This window comes from Lissotriton vulgaris, chromosome 6 (assembly GCF_964263255.1).
Source record: "Lissotriton vulgaris chromosome 6, aLisVul1.2, whole genome shotgun sequence".
NCBI lineage: Eukaryota > Metazoa > Chordata > Amphibia > Caudata > Salamandridae > Lissotriton > Lissotriton vulgaris.
Genome location: NC_141694.1, coordinates 1,122,841,858 through 1,122,861,295, shown reverse-complemented (window position 1 = coordinate 1,122,861,295; position 19,438 = coordinate 1,122,841,858). Strand labels below are relative to the sequence as shown.

Sequence of the window (19,438 nt, the reverse complement as noted above, 5' to 3'; positions counted from 1 at the left end):
GCTGGTGACTTATTAGTGTGCCAATGCTTTTTTTGTGCTCTGCACAGACATTGCTTGACACATAAGCCAAAACCCCAAACCTTTTTCGTTGTTAGACTTTTGTATTTAGATCTCTCTGACATCTGAGAGCTGTGTACCCTCCTTTATGTACCAGTTTTTTAATGTATTATCCCCTTGTGGACTTCAACTCTCGTAGTAAAAGTAAGGACTACCTCCTCTCTCCAGCATGATGCTGAGCACATAAATACTTCATTTTTATATAGAGTTGATACACATAACTTGTATGAAAAATGAGATCTGTTTGCTTCTGTACGCCACTGGTGGGTGTAGCATACTGTCCAAATGCTACATTCAATCCAAAAGTGCAATCGCGAGAAATTGACTTATTCATATTTCTGCTAAAGGAGTTGGCTATTGTCCGATCGCAGATCCAAAAAAGGGTTGAAGGTAAAAATGATCTGAATTTAATCTGTTTGAAATAAATGACTACTGTCCTTTATTATTTCTATTTCATTTGCATTCACTTGCTGCTACTGAGCAGTCCTATTCTAGTGGAATATACCTGGTGCATGTATTTTAGTTTAATCAACCTCAGCCTGGCCTCGTTTGCTACTTTTCATGGGCATACAAGAGTCTCCATTGACTAATTGTTTAAAAAAAAATAAGTGCCAGGGCCTGCATCAGGAGTCCATTGCAGCTTGCATTGCACCAGCCATTGCCCCTGCCAGCGCTGCCAATGACCATAACAACCAACTACTGATCATCACACTCCTGCAAGTGTGACAATTCAGACCATTCCAGGCCACCCAAAGCTTTACGAATGGCTTTTGTGGTAGGTAGTAATAATTTTTAATGTATATTAAATTATTCAACAACTGTTGTGCTCATTCTAAATTAGACAGACAGCACCTCCATGTGGTGGATTGTGACAAGTGCTGGTGTTCACAGTTGAGTGCCCTTGTCGAGCACCAGAAAACTACCAGCTCAAATTGAGCACTGAGGGTCGCCCACCAATCTGCACTTTTCTTAGTCACCAAATTCCTCTTAGAGTTCACTAGAAAAGTCCGGCATGTTGGAGGTGATGGGTGCTGAGTATTGAGCACTTGTGGAATGCTTTTCAAGTGTCAGAATGATTTTACATATCGACTGTACAAGAGGTACGATGAAGATGTAAGTCTTAAACCTGTGGCATCACTCTTGCCCTTGTATGGGTTATTATTGAAATAGGACTTTTACACTGAACTCTCTTAAGGACCAGAGCAAGGCATTCCAAAAAGCAGTTAAATTCTGTCAGGAGCACGGGAAGATTGAGGGTGATATCGAATAGTAGAGGCTCAAGAGTAGAGGGTATATAAAATATCTCATTATGAAGTTGGAGGGTTCCCATCATGTGAAATGAGTTATTATAAGATATTCACATCAGGCATTTAAGAGAGCATTTCAGGCTCACAAGCCTGAGTACTCGTTTCTTATACGTGATTCCTAACTGAAGATAAAACTAGGCTGTAGTTTGTAATGAGAGACACAAGACTCTGTAATTTGTGTAAACACAGAATAGTATTATTGAATGCATTTAGGTTTATGACAACAATACGACAAAAAGCAACTTATCACCAAAAGAAGTAACAGAGTGCGTTTGTATATGTGAAGGCATCACACTGTGAGGAAACAGATAGTCAAGAAAAGAATTTCAACAGCAAATCAACACATAATAGGCAGAGGCCATTATGGAAATATGTAAATCCCCTACTACATTACTCATCAGTGCATGGTGTGTTATGAAAAATAATTCAAGGTAACTTGACAATTATTTCCTCACTCACTATTTATATTAAATACAATGCATCAATATTTCTGTGCATTGTAATTGCATTCAGATAGTGCTGCATACCCATAACAAAGTGCATCTGTGGACAGTTAGCACACTACTTCATAACATGGTGCCTGTTGGCAACTGTCATCAGTGTAGTGAATGAGTAATTTGTCACACAAAGTTACCTTGTCACTTGTAATCTATAAATTAGCAAATTCATAGGTCTCACTATGGACTGATAAGATTATTTATCCTCCACACATGACGGATGTAAGCAGGCAGATCAATCTAGGGTAGTCACCCCTTGTATTGAAAAGAAATAGAAGGCATGCCCATTGGACCCTGAATACATTAAAGACCAAGTCACACCAGAATCATTGATGGTACACGCAGCCAGGAAAAGAGCAACTTTACAAGGCACCGGGTATGTGCCTCTTACAGATAAAGAAAGTAGGTGCAGGTAAACATGTTGCAGCACAAGCAGCCAAACACATGCGTATTGCAAATTCTGAGGTGCTACTCTCCCGATACCATTGGGCCACATGAATGAAATGCCAGAATTACTGCAACACCTCCCTGATCAATATCAACAACGTGCAGCATAATTGATAGACTACGGCAGGGCTATATCTAATGCCACTATACAATGTTCCTTAGACTTTCAGACACAAGTGCCTGCAAAGTTACCACCAGTATCCTCATCTGACACCATGCATGGCTGAGTCTCCGGTTTCAAACCGAATGTATAACACCACCAGCTCAATTTACCTTTTGATGGGCAAACTCTATTTGGGCCACAGGTGGATGAAATGCCAGGGAAGTTAAAAAAGGACACAGACTGTTAAAGCAATGGGTGCCCTACTAACATAAAAACACTGTGGTTCCTTTTTTGGGTCAATACTGGGGTGCAACCAGAGGAGGGTCATCCTCTGACTTCGGCAGTGGCAATAAACAGCACACAGCTCCTATTAGTCAGTTTACCAGGGGATCTTTCTATAAAACAAATTATAGAAATAAAGGTAGAGGCCATGCAACCACTCCTAAAACCCCCAGCCTCTAAAACTCTCACCACCTACACCTCCCCCAACCGGTTGGGGGAAGGTTACAGCATTTTTATCCACAATTGCAACACATCACCTCAGACCAATTTTTTTAAAGTTTTTGTTTTTTGGTTTACATAGGGCAAACTCGACCTGAAGATATCAGGTATCGGAGCCCTTAACATGAGCACCAGTTTCGTTACAGATGGACATATTCATTTTTGTTAGGTGCAGGCAGATTAAGTGATTTACCCAGAATCTCAGGACGTTGAGCGTCCTGGCAGAGAATCAAACCCGGTTCCAGAGCTTCGAGGTGAATTCCTCTAGCCGTAAGGCTACATCCTCTCCCCTATACTTCTAAACATAGATTCCTCACCTTGTGAATAGATAAAATATCAGTACCTCCAAGAAAGGTGAGTTGGAGTTGACTCAAACCAAAAAGTTCTGCTCGACCGAAAGGGCAAAATGCCACTCTTGAAGGACCTTACTGTCGAGGCAGTAGTGTTTTGTGAAATTGTATACTGACGTCCATGTGGCTGCCTGACAGATGTCCAGGACAGGGACTCCACTTGCTAATGCAGTGGCAGCTTTGGCCCTAGAGGAATGTGCCTGCAAGTGTGCTTGGTGATGCTTCGTGAGTGCATGACAGACCTTTATGCAGAGAACAATTCCCTGAGAGATGGTCCATTTTTGCATTATCCTGCCCTTTGCTACTGAAAACCCTTCAAGGAGCTGTCCATCCACTCGCTGGTCCTTGGTCCTATAGGTATAGACACTTAATGTTCTTTAAGGATCTAAAAACTGGAGATTCTCTTCCTACTTAGAGTGATGAAGTAGAGCAAAAAATGCTGGAAGGATGATAGTCTGACCGATATGAAAAGGAGTTACAATTTGTAGTACAATTGAACCAATCAAACACTCACACCCAGTCAAAAGATCTGAAGACGGCTGGAATACCAGAAACCGGTCCTCGGAAGCTTGTTTCTGGTCCAGGGAAGACATGGCTTGGCAGTTCGGGCTGAACTGTTCCCATGAGGCACAGGGTCAGACTGATTTGCATATAGCCATGTCTGATCTGGGGTGGCAGAGTGGGCTAAAGAACGGTGATGGATTAAACCCAGATCTTTTGACGGGGTGTGAGTGTTTGATTGATTCAGATGCTCCGTCTATCACCACCCCCTTTTGTACCGCTTTTGGCCGCCATAAGTGTGGCAGGGTATACTCAGACGTGAGTCCCTTGCTCACTTTGCCACTGGATTCAAGCAAGCCGGGCTGAAGACGGCTGGAATGCCAGAAACCGGTCCTCGGAAGCTTGTTTCCGGTCCAGGGAAGACATGGCTTGGCAGTTCAGGCTGGACTTTTCCCATGAGGCACAGGGTCAGACTGATTTGCATATAGCCATGTCTGAACTGGGGTGGCAGAGTGGGCTAAAGAACAGTGATGGATTAAACCCAGATCTTTTGACTGGGTGTGAGTGTTTGAATGATTCAGATGCTCCGTTCGTCACCACCCCCTTTTGTACCGATATAGAAAGTGCGGTGTCCCTGAAATGGTGAAGTGAGTTTCTCGCTGAGCATTATAGTAAAAAAAAGAAAAGTGAAACCGAAACAACGGCGTCCCTGAAGCAGGCACCCCTCTCAGCTTGGAAGTTTAAAAATCAAGCAGTGGCCGCCATTGTCCCGTGAGTGCTGTGTGGGGGAAGCCACTATTAAAGTTAAAGCATGCATAGAGCACTGCATATACAAAAGGTAGCCACCATTGTCCCTGAAGTGCTGTGTGGCCACACTGCAAATGCAAGAAGCGGCCGCCATTATCCCACATTTTTTCTTAATGAAAATAGTGCTCCCTGACTTAAAAAGCAGACCGTGTAACCACACATGTTGAAAATCCAGTCGCTATGGGAATTTACAAATGCAGATGAGGCGGTACCAAGGAGGGACTAAGCCTATTCACAAACTAAAAGCAACAATTTTGCAAGGAACGTAACAGGAGCCAATTGAAAAGATGGCGGGAAATGGGCGGAGCTTGTATGCCATACATCAATACAGCATGCCTCGCATAGCAGCGCATATGCTGCCCAGGCTCGACCTAAAAAAGGACTTGAGGTACCTCAAAGCCTGTCTAGACGCAAAGGCAATATTCACCAAGTAATCCAACATAAAGGTATAGTCCTCGTTAATGTTAAAGAATAAAAGGCTGCCCGATCGAATGAGGGAAGCGGGTTATACCTTTATCTGAGATGTCAAGATGTATTCAATGACTACAGCTGTTTGGTTTCAGTTGCGTTGTATCATGACTGATTGCTGTAAATGGCCTGTAACCACTCTTAAATGCATGCACCCACTCATACTCAAACTCCAGCACCTGGACAGTACATTAAGATTAAGTGATGGCTTTTTCAGAATACTTCAGTATTTGTGAGCCTGCTTGTTTTAATCAAAGCAAATTCACTATGTTAGACACACTAAGGGATATTATCTCAGGTTATATTAAAATATGGTATGCAAAATCTTTTGATGACACCACAACATTTGTCTGCATTCATCAACTCCATTTCTGCAGAGTCTGTTATGGACTGATCCCTTTCCTGATTTTTCTTTAGATCATCCTTTCCCTTTCCCTCAGATAAGCTGACTAGCATTTCAAAGCCTGATTCGATGCAGATTCCCCGTGTTCCCTTCATAACTAGGGGTGGGGGAATTTGTGTAATCGCGTTGCGCAATTCTCTGCGAAACTGTAAAAAATCTCAGCGAACAAGCAGGAATCCTGTGAACACATGGAATTGCTTGTTCGCGGTGCTTTTTTCCTGTTCTCAATTGCTGTTTGCGTGATCGGGGGAAATATCTCGCAAACATGCATTTTGAGAACGCGAACAAGCAGATAATTTCACGGAATGCAGAATTTTGGGCAATTTCGCATTCTCAGCGGAACGTGAAATTACCCAAATTCCGCGAGCGGAGCGGAATTTACCGCCCAGGCCTATTCATAACCACATGTCATCGAAATTGTGTTCAGCATAGGAAATGGAGTTAAGAAATGCTCAAGTATCCCAAGAAACAATTACTTATAAGGAACACAGCTACTTATGAAATCTGTTATCTAATGCTGTGATTAACGTCTTTCTTTAGGAAGAAGACTTGAAATGGGTAGAGGAAAATATCCCTTCAACGTTTGCAGATGCGTAAGTATCTTTATTACGGAAATTTTAGTAAACAATTTTTAGGCTTCTGTTGAACAACTGAGGCTGTTGAATTGGGTACAGGTATGGTTGTGCTCTTTGCAATACTAAGGCACTTTCGAGCAACAAAAGTTACACTTCTCTTCTCCTGTAACAAGAACTTTCTGTGGAAATTCTTCAGCACTTGTTTCTCCATTTGTCCGATCTTTTACCTGGACTGCTCCTCTCCCTGCTGAGGCTTCAAGTTTATTTCTGGAACACCATTGTGCCCTCATAAATGCTCAGCTATTTTGGTGTTTTCTGGCATTTTGGAGCTGGGAGGATTTAGTTAAACTTTATGTGAGTAGCTGATTCTCTTGAATGGACAAGATATCCGTAGCACTGTCCTGCTTTTTTGCCATGATAGTAATGAAAATGGACATGGCAGTGGAACGCTGGTGCACTGGGCTTTTCACCTGCAAACATATCGGGGATCACTCTGTGATCACTTGGTTTTGGAACCACCCACAGTCTTTCACAGCTAAGTGGTGGTGCTACACACATGTCCTTCGTCCAAAATGGGTATTTTGTCACATTTGTTTTATTTCATCATAAAACTGAAAATCATTTACCCTGAATCTTTTTCTAGTCAGAACCCTTGAAAACACTTCAGTTTAGACGTGAAAAGAGCTGTGATTTTACTCATTGTTAAAAAAAAAAAACAGTTGTTCTATCTTAAGGTGAGTGTGCTGCTGACCAAAAAATGCTGCTTGTGCTTTTTATCACTTACTGGCAGTCAGCTGCCATTGCTGAAGCATTCAAGAGGGTTCCCCTTATGAAAAGGGCCGGAGTAAGAGGGGAGTGGAGGTGTCCATGTCCCATGAGTCTCATAGGATCTACGCGTTCCCACAAATCAGTTTGTTTACAGAGAAGATTTGTATGTAAGTCACTTAGACTGTTTTGAATATACCTGTAAGTATTACTTCTCTTGTTGCATGTTCTTGTCTGTTCTATGCTATCAGTTTATTAGAATCAGACATTGGCTCAAACGTCTGTGTTTATTCCTCTTAATGGGATCCTAGTAGATGGAGGTGGGGGGGTTACAAACAATGGGTCAAATGTTGTTTTGGTAATTCCAGTACTCTATCAATAGGTCTATTTTCATGAGCTGCACCTGACCTGAATGTTTATCTACTTGGACAGACAATGAGAAAAGGATGAGGGCATTCAGACATCATGAGAAACAGTGTTACCCTTGCTTCATTCTCTCAATGAAGTTGATGCTGTTTCCTCATTTCTTGTGTTTTTTCTTGGTGTTACTTAGACTTTTGCAGTTAGCCAGGAGTCACAGACTGACAATACCAGTTATTTTGGTGGGTCTTTTCTCCAAACTGATTGTTAGGATTGTGATGTAAAACGTAATCTGTATTTTCTTTGTTTCAGAGCTATTCCAGTATTAATGGATTCCGATGAGGTATGTATTAAATAGATTTCTTCACTTCATATCTGCAGCTTGTCACCACTTCCTTTTCTTCACTGAAAAACACATGAAATGGATGAGAGTGCTGATGAGGTTTTGAGTTCTTGCTATGGAGAAGTAGATGATGGTAATGAATCTGATGATGTAGTGGCTTAACCCCTTCGATGCTCATGACGGAACCGTTCCGTCATGAGCCCGTTGGCTCATTAGAACCTTCAGCACAGCGCGAAAATTTGCGCCGCGCTGAAGGTGTTAATCGCTGTTCCTGTGTTTTAGACTTCATAACTTTTTATGTCTATTCTGTTGATAAATCACATTGGTGAATTGAGAATATGAGAAAGCATGCATTGCTTTCATATTTACAGTATTTCGGTATTAACAAAATACATTAGGAATTATGTTTGGATATCAATATTTGCGAATATGCATGGGGAACTTTGGTCCCTGGTACAGACACACATTTATGTAGCGAATTTTGTGCAAATAGAGGGGGTGAGAGTCTGTTCAGTTTCATGGCTCACAATCTGTTGGTAAAATTGTTTCTGCTCCATCTACTCCTGCTCCTGATTGATTCCTACAAAATCTTCCTCTAAAGGGAGAATTAACATGTATCATCCAATTTACATATGTCACCCCATTTGCATATAGATACATCATCCCATTTACAATCCCATATTTCATACATTTAGAGCTAGATATATCACACTATTTCGCCTAGGATTTCTGAGGCTTTTATGTTAGGTACTCCCTAGATTATGAGAGCAAAATACAATAAAATGGTGGATTAGGACATAATTTCTAGCACACTGAACACGTTTAATTTTGTTTTGTTTTGTCAGTGTGTTCAATTTAGGTTCCACAAGTTCAGCCTCTAAATTTGAAGTCTGCAAAGTTCTTCTTCCCAGTATTTTCTTTTTACTTGTGCTTCATACAGGCTGTGGTAGTTGAATTCTTTAAGTTTATTCGCAGACCGCAATCCTGTGACTCTCAGCTCCATGCACTAACCATTTACCACAGGTCCCTAGATCAACAAGCTCAGAGCCCCATGAAGTCACAGAGCACTACATACATGGCATTCTATGGAAGCATTACATGACTGGGCACAGGAAAACAGCTATGTTAATTACAATGCCAGTCTACATTATAGCACATCCCCTTTCTTCCCAAACATCACACACAACAACCACACTAAGATGAACCAAACAAAGACAGACCCACCACAGATCACGAATAACCTGGAACCAAGCTCCAGAGAACACTAAAACACAACTTGGAATTTACACCCACAAAAAATCACCCAACCATCCTGGTGGATAGGGGATCTCACCACTCGTTCCATTGAATGACCAAACCCACAAACCTGTTTCTCTAGCATCTCTTCAGACATGGGATGTTCCCCAGACTTCTCCTGCTTTCCTTTTAAAATCATCAGCCGTCATTAACCACCACCCTGAACACCACTCTGCCATCCTTTCTGGCAGCACTAATATTTCCCACCCTTCTAGTACAAAGCAACTCTCCTTAAATACATTTCCACCCACTGTCATCACTCTGTATGGACCCCAAAACTTGGAGAAACCCACCCCACCAGGCTAGACCAGTGAAGTTAGTTTCAACATTTTAAAAACTATGTTCCTGCATCCACAAAAGAACGAACTTTGTTCCGTCTACCTCTCATCATCTAGAAGGGCTTTTTGCCCATGTTGGGATTCACTGTGGTGCAATATGCCCACAACATGTCAATTACAGTACTTTAAAAAACTAACCCTGCACCACTGGTCAACTCCATAGTCTCCCCTTAATCAAGCTGTTTATCCTCTCTACCTGACAATTTTCTTGTAGGTTTTACAAACATGTACAGTTATGTTTCGCTCATATGCTGCTCAGTTATTCTTTTATTTCACCTGAAGTAAGTTGCACGCCATTATCAGTAATCAACACAGAGGGAATACCTTGCCTCCTAAATATTTCTCCCAGTCTGCAATTGTAGCCTTTGTGCTTACACATCTCATAAAGGCCACCTCACTCCATTTAGATTTGTCATCCACCAAGACCGATGCATACCTCTCATGTTCAGGCAAGAAGAAAAACGGCCTAAGCTATCTAAGCATAACTTTCCCCCCCACACTTTTGCCCGCTTCACTGCATTTCCGCACACCTGACATTCTTCTACCCATCTCTTCACCTGTCTATCCTTTACAGTCCAGTAAAATCTTTCCTTGAGTCTGAGCATTGTCTGACCGAAAAATCCCTCATGCTCCAAACATATAGGTTTGTTCTTTACTGCACTAGGTGGCACAAGCCTTTCGCCCCTCATGATGAGATTGTCCCCAAGCAAAGACAATTCTCCAGCCACCTTGTGAAATAGTCTAACCGTAGCTGGAAATGTACTTACTCTTCTATTTACCACAGCTTTGAGGACAACATCCCCTTCCATAACACACATCCAATTCTGCATAGACACACAGCTCTCAGTGGCATCCTCCACATCTGCCACCACTTCCTCTGTGTCAAATTCTTACTAATCTGCAGACACTTTGTTCTCCCAGCCAGGTAAATATTCAATACAACAATCATAATCCTGTAGTTTCACAGCCGACCTTACCAAACGTCCAGAACAATTGTTTGTGCCGTTAGGTCTCAAAATCCTCAGCAAAAGCTTATGATCCGCCTCAGTCATCCTGATACCCAAAAGGTATGAAAATGGTTTGTTGTTCAGGCAGCAGCTAATGCCTCTTGTCCGATGACGGAATACTTCCTTACCTTGTTGGCCAACGAACAGAAAGCAAAGGCCCCTGTCATCTCCGTTTTCCCACGCACCTGTGAGAGCACTTCAAATATGACTATTACAGTGGCATCCACATTGAGGATCGTCTTTAAGCCAATTTGAAATAGAAACAAAATGCCCGCATTGGCAATGTTGTATTTAAGTGGCTCAAAAACTGCCTGTTGAACTTACCCCACGTGAGTTTCATACCCTTTCTCAGCAACTCTCTCAAGCAATCTATTTTAGATGGAAAATCTACTACAAACTTATAACAGTATCCCACCCACCCCATGAAAGAAGGCAGTTTGTCCTTAACACCATGCACTTTCATTGAGAACAGCACAGACTCAATTTAAATTTTTCAGATTTTCAATTTAGGTCTTGATGAGGTGCCCCAAAAATGTGACCTCCTGCATCAAAAATGGAAATTTTAGCAAATTAATTCCAGCCTTGGAAATGTGCGGTAAGATCTCACACAATTTATCAGTATTAGCAATGTTTTCTGCAAAGATCAAAATGTCGCCTTTGAAGAACACCACATTTTTAACTCCAGACAGCACATTTGGCATTATCCTCTGGAAAACACATGCTGCAGATGACAGTCCGAAAGGCAACCTGTTAAACTGAAATAGCCCCTTACTCGTTATGAAACGTGTCAGATGCTTGTAATCTATATGCAGTTTCACCTAATGGTAGGCACGTTTTGGGTCTAGTTTGGAAAAGTACTTTCTCCCCAGAAAACAGAATCAGCTCATTGATGTCTGGCAGAGGGAAACAATACATGGCAACATTCTAGTTGAGACTATGTAAGTCAACACAAAACCTCAGTGACCCATCGGATTTATTTTGTGCTATCACCACGGGAGACCACCTCTGTGTGGCCTCAACAGGCTCTGTGACTTCATCCTTGCTCATCTGCTCAAGTATACTCTTCACTTCTGCTTCACCTCAATACAATTTGGTGTTGGTATTCTTTTGTTTCTCCTAACCTGTTCTGAAACACGGTTTTAAATTGTTCCAGAACTGTTCTTGGCTCTCCGTAAGTAATCCACGACCATCACTTTGTTGGCAACTCTTGGATTTACAATTATGTGCAACTGTCCCATGGGTTTCCCAATCCGTAAACTCAGGTTTTGCAGACCAACATCCCATGACCCTAATGTTTGCTCCATGATAGCCCTTCAATATTTTATCAGTAGATTTAAGTTTTACTCAAACAGGACAAACAGCTGCTTGATTATGGTGGTGTATAGTGACCCTGAAACCTCCATCAGTATGAGTTCTTTTTCATTCACCTTAAAACCCTCTTTGGAAAGTATTTTCCTCTTCATATCATATTCATCCCTCTCACTTGCAGACCTATCACAGGCCATCAGAACTGTGTGTTCAACCACTTCCTTTATCTCATCCACTGATGCAACACATTTCTTTGAGGTTTTGCTAACTCGTGCAAAATGTCCTTTCATGCTACAGATTTGGCATTCCTTGCCAGTGGCAAAACGATTTTTTGAGTCGCCCAAGTGGAATCTGCTACAACCCCTGTAACAAGAATGGGAGGAAGATCTCCCTAAGAAATTCGATGGTACCCCAACTTTCATACTATTTCCTTTGCTTTGGTTACTGTTTGTCACAATCAGTTTTGTATTCACTGCATTTACCAGTTCTGATTCCGACACATTTGAGATGTTTAGCTTATATTTTTTTGCATCTCCTGCATGACTCCTCCACTAGCTTGATAATATTTAAAGGATCCTTAAGTGTGGGATTGCTAGCTGCTGTTAGCCTCTCCAGCATTTTCTACTGCTGCATTGGACTGTTAATTGGTCCCTAATCAACTCTTCTGTCATTAGCCCAAATCTGTACTTGGCAGCCAACTCACGTAGTCTTGCAACAAAGTAATCTACCGGCTCAAAGGATCTCTGTGGCTGAGTGAAAAAATGTGTGACATTGCATCACTATAGTCACAGCTTTAGCAAATCTGTGCTGTAATCTCCATTTGGCCTCTTTGTATACAACTTCGATCTCATCTCCACTATCGTCATACACTTGAAGCAGGTATTTTATATGCATGTTGGCCCTCTGTACCCAAACAACCTATAAGAAATGTTTGTTTCCTGAGTGAAGAGATACGTGTGCCTTCAAGTGCCACCAAGTAGTCCTCAAGGGTCTCTGTCTAATTTGTGCATTCAATTGATAGATATCTAGGTGGTATGAGAAACGAGGGGGGCATGCCAATAAGCTGGTTTGAGCTCATTATGAACAGTCACAGTGACATTCAACAGACGCACTAAATTACGGCACAGCACAACACAGAGCGAAAAATCATAGAGATCCTAACCTGGTACTTGTACAGCTGTGTGGTGGTGCAGTGTCACTGGATTGAGAGGTGACGGAAGTCTTGGTGCACAGTGAGCTGCCAGTAATATCTGGCTTTTGGAGGTAGGGGCTTTTACGGCAGAGAGTGCTGGGCAGGCAGCTATCGAGATGCAGAATTCCGACTGCTTGTGGCTAGCACGTGTGGGGGGAATCTTTCAAGGAACCTGTCGCAAGGAGGACTGCTTTGCGTGTTCAATATTAGCAGCGTGTGAGGCTGCGCTGATTCTCTGATAACTGTTTTTAGGCTGGGGATCCTGTTTTCACTACAGGAGCCCGGTCCCACTGTGCAAAGTGAGCGGATGGTGTTCTTAGGTGCGGCAGCACTGCGTGGCAGTGGAGGCAGGGGTAGGAAGTCGCAAACTCTTGGCCTACCATTGCTTGATGTTGTTGAGTGATGTCATCAAGGTTTTTGCTGCTGTTACTGGTGATAGGTGTCTGGCCATCCTCGTCACTAAATGATGATGTGAATTACATGTTGAAACAGGATATGGTAGTTGAATTATTTAAGTTTATTCACAGACCTCAATGCTCTGACTCTCAGCGAAGGGCGCCAACCGTTTATCACAGGTTTCTAGATCAACTAGCTCAGAACCCCATAAAGTCACAGAGCATTACATACATGACATTTTATGAAAGCACCAAAAAGCTGGGCGCAGGAAAACTGTTAAATAAATGGAAGTCTACATTATAACACACACTTGCACATGAATGAGAGCTTAGTGAATGAGGTCTGTCTGTTCAGTCTGACTCTCAGGAAGTGGTCTCTTAGGTCATTTGATGGATGGAAAAAGTCTGTGTCTAAGCCATCCACCTGTAGCATTATTTTTGAAGAAAGTAAATGTATTTTGTTCATATAGTCTGATGACTTGTAAATGTTGATGACCAGTTAGAGGCGACATAAGTATGTTTTCTGCCAGGGACTATTGGTCATTAAAGATGCCCTGAGAGCACAATTGTGTTTGACTCTACTATTCTCACTTTGTGTTTCGGACTCTTAGCAATCTAAGTGTTGTGATTTAAAAAAATATTTATTTTGTTTGTTTTCATACGCATACTCAATATGAATATAGTCAGTAAATAAAGAATATTATGAATAGAAAACAAATACTGGTCATTATGGTTAACAGTTCATCAAAATACCCATTGGCATCCAAGTTCTCATTGTCCTTCTCACACACTTAATTTCATTTTTGTACTCCTGGACTTATGTGTATGCTTTACAGCGGTGTACAAGTGGGGCTTGTACACCACCAACCTCCAATCCCACTACAATATGTTAGATGTTCACATACTGCCAGAATCGAATTCACCATGCAGAGTGCCATATCAAATTTCTGTTGTGTGCCGGACTCTGCCAAATCAGGGGAGCCATTCATCTTACTTTACTAAGTAAGTCAGTGTGATCATCTTTCTTTCGTTACCCACGCACAGCTGAATGTTCAGTACTTCGTCCATTGGTGGTTCTAGATGTATTGTATTCCATATCAATTTTGCCTGCATGACAAGGGATTAACATATTTTGAACTGACCTTCCTTACCTCCTATTCTAGTTGGATGTTTTCTAAGGTGAGGTACAGTGGTCTCATACAAATCGCCTCTATTGAAGACCCTGGCAGACTGCCAAATCTCAATTGTACTCCAAGTAGCCTGTGAATCTTAACGTTGCATTGGCGAGTTGCATATTATGCCAGTGACCCAAACCTTTCCTATTTTCCACTTTGGCACAATTAGCTAATTGACAGAAAGGCGGATTGACAGATGGTGGGGAGTTTTACTGTCAGCAACATGGTTGAGGCTATGAAGGCTGTGATCCTTTGAAAACTCCATGATCGTGTACATGTGTGTCCCAGTTATGCAACTTATTTGCACCGTGACCGAATTCAGAATCTTCTCCATAATAACCCTCTGACATATGTCCTTCAGGTCCTACATAAAGAAGTCGAAAGTCTCAGGGTAGATCTCATAAAAAGGTTTTGACTGTCTCTTCTACCTGAGCCCATTTAGATGTAGAGTGAATGGACGAGGAAGCAATGAGGGGGAGAAGCATATGAGCATCTGGGGGAAGAGTGGTGCATGATGGAGACAGAAACAGTAGTAACTCTAAAGTGCGCAATGGAAGAACACAAGTAATGCGTTAATTCCCCAGGGAGGAACAAACACAAGAAGAGGAACTAATACCCACTAAAGCTGACAAATAAAGCGCAAATGACAGTGATAATAAAGCGAACCAGTGGAAAACAATCGCTGTTCTCTAAACCTACTGTTTGCAGTAAATTCCCCTTTAACCTGATTTTGTTGCAACTATAGCACTTTCCTGTCCAAAATGATATGCCCTGACATATGTTGGAAAACAGGGTGGTAGGCGCCATTCTCTTAGCTGCAGTTCCTGGTATTTTTACCCCAAAATTGGTAGGAAATCGTTTACTTTTTCAATTCACGCTAGCGCAGCTGTCTGTATACATAAGTGTGGTAGAATCCACACAAGCCCACACCTCCCTGAATTTCTTTTTGTGCTTCAACATTTCAGAAATATCTTGGGCTCATGGCATTCCCCGTGAGCAGGCAATACCTCCCCCAATACACAACACAGCAGCCATTCCCCATATGAATTTATAACCAATTGCAGTTTGGGCCTTTTCATGGCAATGGCATTTTAAATTCAGCCAATTCTCACTAGTTCCTCCGCCAAGCCTGTTTTTCTGGATTTCTTAAGGAAATCTGTAAATTCTTCATTCAGTCCTTTGTTTTCAATTTCATGTTTGCTATATTGAAGACAGTGGTAACATGCACGTCCATTCGTCCCCTCTTGTATTCTTTGACTTGAGTTGTATTATTGCAATCAATTTCTTAAACTAATGTTCAATTGGGTCAGCGTTAGACCCCTCTCTCTTCCCCAGCGAGAGATGAATGTGGTAACTGATGCCTCTCTCCTAGGTGGGGAAGGCATCCTGGAATTGAGGGTGGGGGGGCCAGAATCCTCTTCTCTCAAGTGGAAATCTGGCACCACATCAGCCTGTTAAAACTGCGAGCCATCCACTTGGAGTTGAAAGCCTTTCTCCCCTCTGTCAAGGAAAGGCTGGTGCAGGAGCTTAGAACACCACTGCCATGTGGGTTTGCAACAAACGTGGGGTGGGATTGTCCACTTTGTGCCAGGTGGGGCAGTGCCTCTGGAAATGGCTGGACTGCCAAGGATCTACAGCTACACCCAGAGTTGCTGCAGGGTCTTTTCCATGCAACTTGGCTCAATCTATTCACCACTGCTAAGAACCTGCAATCTCAGCAGTTCTGTGCATTGGAGTTTCTAAGGCGTCTTTTTCTTGAAGACATGTTCCGCCTACACTAGGATTCCAGGCTCTTTTATGCATTTCCACTGAAACCTCCTGCCCAGAGTTCTGAAGATCTGAGCCCACTGGGTTCAGGTCATCCTGGTGGCTCCAGACTGGGCACTGAAAATTTGGTATCCAGAGCTCCTGGGCACGAGAATCTGCCCTCCTGTCAAGCTGCCCTTCAAGGAGAGCCTCCAGTTGCAGAAACTGAAAAGGGTCCTGTACCCGAATCTGCACACACTTCACCTTCAAGTGTGGCGATTTACCGGAGACAGCTGAACACCCCTTGGCAAAAACTGTATATGCCTGATGTTAGGATACATTTGTGGTTTGGTGTGATGCACAACAGTTAGACCCTCTCCAGGCTAGGTTATCTTGTGGTTTGTTTGTTCTCTCCTTTCAGCAAGGCTTTGGTTTGTATGCTGTTGAAGGGTATCCTTCTACCTTATCACAATTGCCATATCAACCCTTATTGTTGAAATTACCTGTTGTAATGTGTTTTTTGAAAGGACTCCATCGTCTGTTTCCTCCTTACCCTTTGTTATGCAGAAGTGGGACCTTAACCTTATATTCACATATTTGATTTGCACACTTTTTGAGCCTTTGCACAGCTGTTCCTTGCGTGTCCTCGCCCTCATGAAGTTTTTCTCGTTGCCATAACATTAGCACTACAAGCAAGTGCTCTCCAAGCTCTGTGTCAACCTGTCGTATACCATCTTTTCCTGTGAAAAGCTGGTTCTGCGAACTTGGGAATCCTTTCATCCAAAAGCTGACGTGCAGTTCCATGTCAGTCAAGCCATCAACTGAATGGCATTCTATGCTCGGCTTCGCCCTTCTTAAGGGAATGTGAAACCTCTTTGCCTGGACCTTAAAAAAAATGCTGAGTTTTTACATTGATCATACCAGAGACCAACAAGTCCACAATCAACTCTTTTTGGGGTTTGTGGAAATTAAGAAGGGCAAAACCAGTCAGAAATGTACAATTGTGTAGGATTGTGCTGTGCAGTAAGATGTCATGCATTGGCCCAAACAAAAAACAGCAGGTTTATGTGCCCATTCTACCCGAGTCAAGGCTGCTACCACTGCGTTGGCACTACGAGTTTCTGTTCTGGACATTTGTTAGGCTGCTACGTGGATGTCTTGTCATACGTTCACAATGCACTAATGTCTTGACAGCCCTGTCCACCGAGAGGGTATTTCACCTCACTCTGGACTTTGGTATGAGTCAATTCACAGACCCACCTTTGAATAGGATTTGCTTTGGTATCTATTCAAAAGGTGAGGGGATTGCAGTTAGAAGTCTCTAGCATAAGAACAAATTACTTACCTTCAGTAATGTTTTTTCTGGTAAAGGCTCTAACAGCAGCTTCCTCACGAACCCTGCCATCCTCTCCATTCGGTGGATTGCACTATGTCTTCAAAAGATCCCTCATATAGCAATCTGTGCATATGTTTACACTGATTTCCTGGCAGGGCTGTGTGTCTGGGGGCTTGGTCAACCTCGAAAGCAACTGCCATGAGCATGTGGGAATGACGCCTATGCTGGCTATGCACATTATTACTGGAGCGGAATGTTGTTGGTACGGAGGTCCATGGTGCCTCATAATACCACACAGAGTTACTGCTGACAAGTTTTCCGATCCTGTCTGATACCTGGGGGAGTAATCAAAAGGTGAAGAATCTGCGGTTGGATAGTCTCTACCAGAAAGAGTGTTACTGGAAGTAACTTCATTAATTCATTTCTTTACATATCATTCTTCCTTCACATATCCTGCTTTGTTGACAATGAAAATAATTATTTTTGTCTAACCACACTGCAGACTTTGTTCTTTTAAACATCACATCTGGTTAGCTTAGGCAAAGATACAACAGAATAACACTCAAGGCAGATGAAAAGTAATTTGCAATACCTTCTATTCTAAAGAGAAAGTAACACGCACATTTATTTGTTAGTGTTTTAAAAGCTGACCGTGAAAACCACTGGAGTAAAGTCAGACATATTTATTTTTTAATTCTCTACCTGTTGAGGATGGGCACAGAACACACCAATCTTAATTCTCCGTGCTGAAAGACAAATGTTTGAAAAATTAGATTGCCCCCATAAGAACCTCTGTTCATTGCGTATTGTCATCAGACTAAAAAGATTAACCTTTTGAGTTTAATTCTTTTTTCTAATCTTTTTTTTCTCCATTTAGAAATATAAAAATATAAGGAAGAAGAAACAATAGTACAAAATGTGGCATATCATATGTAAATATAATATATTAGGGCCGTTGAATGTGAAGGTAATGTTTTGAACTAAATTCAGCTTGCGTTAACAGTGGCCTATATCCACAACAAAGAGAAGGAAATTGTAGGAGAGTAGGGTCTGCTTCCTATGGTTAGCCCCACTTTTTGCTGTGTTTCACTGTTTTTTCGACTTTAGCCTGGCTTTGGCCCTGCTAATCAGGACCACAGCCTATCTGTTCTCTCTCTAAATTGATACCATGTACTTTAGGTACATACCAGATTGGTTACTGGGTCACCCTTATGAGTCCCTGTATATGGTACCTTAGGTACCCAGGGCATAGGGACCACTGAGGCCTACCAGGGCTGAAGCATGAATTGTGCCACCCCTGGTTAGCCCTCCAAAATAACACCACAGGCCTGCACTTACAGACTGGGTAAGGTGGTGTATGCACCCCTTTCTTAGATGTAGTATACCTATATCTACCCTTACATATAGACCCATATTAACCTACAAGTCACTCCTATGGCAGGCCTTGACAACCTGAAGGCAGAGTGCTTGGTTTTGTGTGAGAGGGTGCCCTAGCATGAGCTGAGCCCCCTCTGCAGCTTTCGGAAATATCTCCTTATAGCTGTTATATGATATAGCCATACCATATACTCTCAAGTGCATTATAATCCTTGCGGTTAAATGCTAACTTAGGTTTGGCTTTATCAAAACATGTCGTGTAAGGTGTCAAACGATTTGGAATACTACTACCCCCCCCCCCCCCTCCCCCCCCCCCCGGCCAGTTCTGGCGGCAGGGGTAGCATTCCACCCTTCCAGAGGGAAAAGACATGTACACACTGGTATACCCGGTTAAAGTTAAACAGAGCCCCAGCATCACAAAATGGATGCTGCTGCCACAGTCACGAGTCTGACCTCCTGCTGCTGGACGAAACTCTGGCAGGGGAGGCCTGGACAATAGGTTTCCTGTCCAGACAGGCTTTAGTGTATTGGGGCAGGGTGGGTTGCATTCAGAGAATGCTTTGCAGACACTGCCTGGGGCACACAAGGTGCTCCATGCATTTCTCAGTTCAAACTGGTTGCTGGGGCACTCAGCCCCAGGTCTGTAACCACCCCCTCCCCAGGTCCACCCTTAGGTGGGACCTTAGAGTTAGCCCAACCCCTAAACTTAGTATAAGTATAGGAGCCCAGTCCCTAGGACTTTAGATTACACTGGACGAAACTCTGAAGACCTTCAACATTTCAT

The 19,438-nt window shown here is 42.5% G+C and overlaps 1 protein-coding gene across 1 annotated transcript in view; it reads left to right on the top strand.

Annotated features, from left to right (window-relative positions):
• TMEM87B (transmembrane protein 87B) overlaps positions 1-19,438 on the top strand; it is a 317,565-nt gene that overhangs the window by 288,446 nt on the left and 9,681 nt on the right. Inside the window, exons 19-20 of the mRNA XM_086927209.1 lie at positions 5,982-6,034; positions 7,454-7,484. Of these exons, the coding sequence (XP_086783335.1) occupies positions 5,982-6,034; positions 7,454-7,484 (84 nt within the window). The remainder of the gene's footprint in view (positions 1-5,981; positions 6,035-7,453; positions 7,485-19,438) is intronic.